Source organism: Octopus bimaculoides, chromosome 30 (genome assembly GCF_001194135.2).
Source record: "Octopus bimaculoides isolate UCB-OBI-ISO-001 chromosome 30, ASM119413v2, whole genome shotgun sequence".
Lineage (NCBI taxonomy): Eukaryota > Metazoa > Mollusca > Cephalopoda > Octopoda > Octopodidae > Octopus > Octopus bimaculoides.
This window is the reverse complement of record NC_069010.1, coordinates 6,300,324-6,301,663: the sequence shown is the minus strand read 5'-3', so window position 1 is coordinate 6,301,663 and position 1,340 is coordinate 6,300,324. Positions and strand designations below refer to the sequence as shown.

At 39.3% G+C, this 1,340-nt stretch overlaps 1 protein-coding gene across 1 annotated transcript in view; it reads right to left on the bottom strand.

Moving 5' to 3' along the window:
- Positions 1–1,340, bottom strand: part of LOC106871818 (CD109 antigen) — a 28,311-nt gene that overhangs the window by 9,273 nt on the left and 17,698 nt on the right. Inside the window, exons 7-8 of the mRNA XM_052978111.1 lie at positions 1,061–1,135; positions 3–77 (exon numbers count right to left, since the gene is read on the bottom strand). Coding sequence (XP_052834071.1) covers positions 3–77; positions 1,061–1,135 — 150 coding nt within the window. The remainder of the gene's footprint in view (positions 1–2; positions 78–1,060; positions 1,136–1,340) is intronic.

The following is a 1,340-nucleotide window of genomic DNA, read 5'->3' as shown; positions in this document are numbered from 1 at the left end:
GCATCCTTGGCCCGCCTGTTGTTGACCCAAGTTCGGAGATATTCAGCTGGTCTTTTGAGTGAGTATGTAACGTTGACCTGAACAAATGTAACATTAATGGAATAGTAACAATAACACAAGGTAGTAAATAGTCGTAGTAGTAGTAGTAGTGGTGGTGGTGGTGGTGGTGGTGGTGGTGGTGGTCATTGTTGTTGTCATCGTCATCATTGATATTATCGTCACAGGGATGGTGGGAGTGGTGGTGGTAGAGGTGATAGTAGGTATGGCAATGATGGTAGTGGTGGTGATGGTAGTGGTAGTAGTGTGATAATATTAATGGGTGTGATGAAAGTTGGTTGTGGTATATAATATAGTGTTGGTGGTGTGATAGTGGTGGTGGTGGTAGTTGTGGTCATGGTAGTAGTGTGATAATAGTAATGGGTGTGGTGAAGGTGGCAGTGGTAAATGATAGTGTTGGTGGTGTGGGTGGTGGTGGTGATGATGATGGTAATCTTGGAGCAGTTAAAGTCATCTCACATTTCTACTCATAAAAGTGAGTGACTATACGAATGCCATGGTGAGAGATATTTACCTCAATCTCGGTAGAACTGACAGAATCCCAATGAACAAGTACAGCTCAATGTAACATGTTTCAGTAGTAAGACAACAATCAAATTACCTGTGCATTACATCATAATATAAAGACCATTTCCCACCACAACAAACACATGATGGATATTTTACTTCAGAAATATTTTGCACTGAACTGTGATTGTCCATTCTTGTTATTTTATATGTACAGTTACTGCATGCAAAACTTTATTGCATAGCAAATCGCCTTTACATCCCAACTACATTCTTCAAACTAGTTAGTTGAAAAAATGTAGTGTTTAGTACAGTTCAAAGTGCTGTTATAGCCAGCTCCTTCAAACTGGAATAACAGAAGTTGGCAGGTCAGCTTATTAGATGTAGAGTAATGATAGACTGAAGCTACAATAATCTGAGACAGTTATAACTGCCTCTCCTAAAACAGTCTTAGAACTTCTGGAATGCATCTTGTGTGTGTTAGGGATTAACTTACCACATTCAGTTCTTGGCACTGTAGGAAACTGATTGTAACGAAAGCAGTCAGGGTAACACCGGAGGATGTTCCACCCTAGATGGAAAATATAAAAGAGGAGAGATATTATTCATATATACAGACAAGAGATATAACATAAAGATATCACATATAAATATCATAACACAATAGGCATGGCAGAGTGGATAAGAAGATTACTTTGTGACAACATTGTATTGGGTTCAGTCCCACTGTGTGGCACCTTACACAAGTGTTTTTTACTTTAGCCTCAAGCTGACCA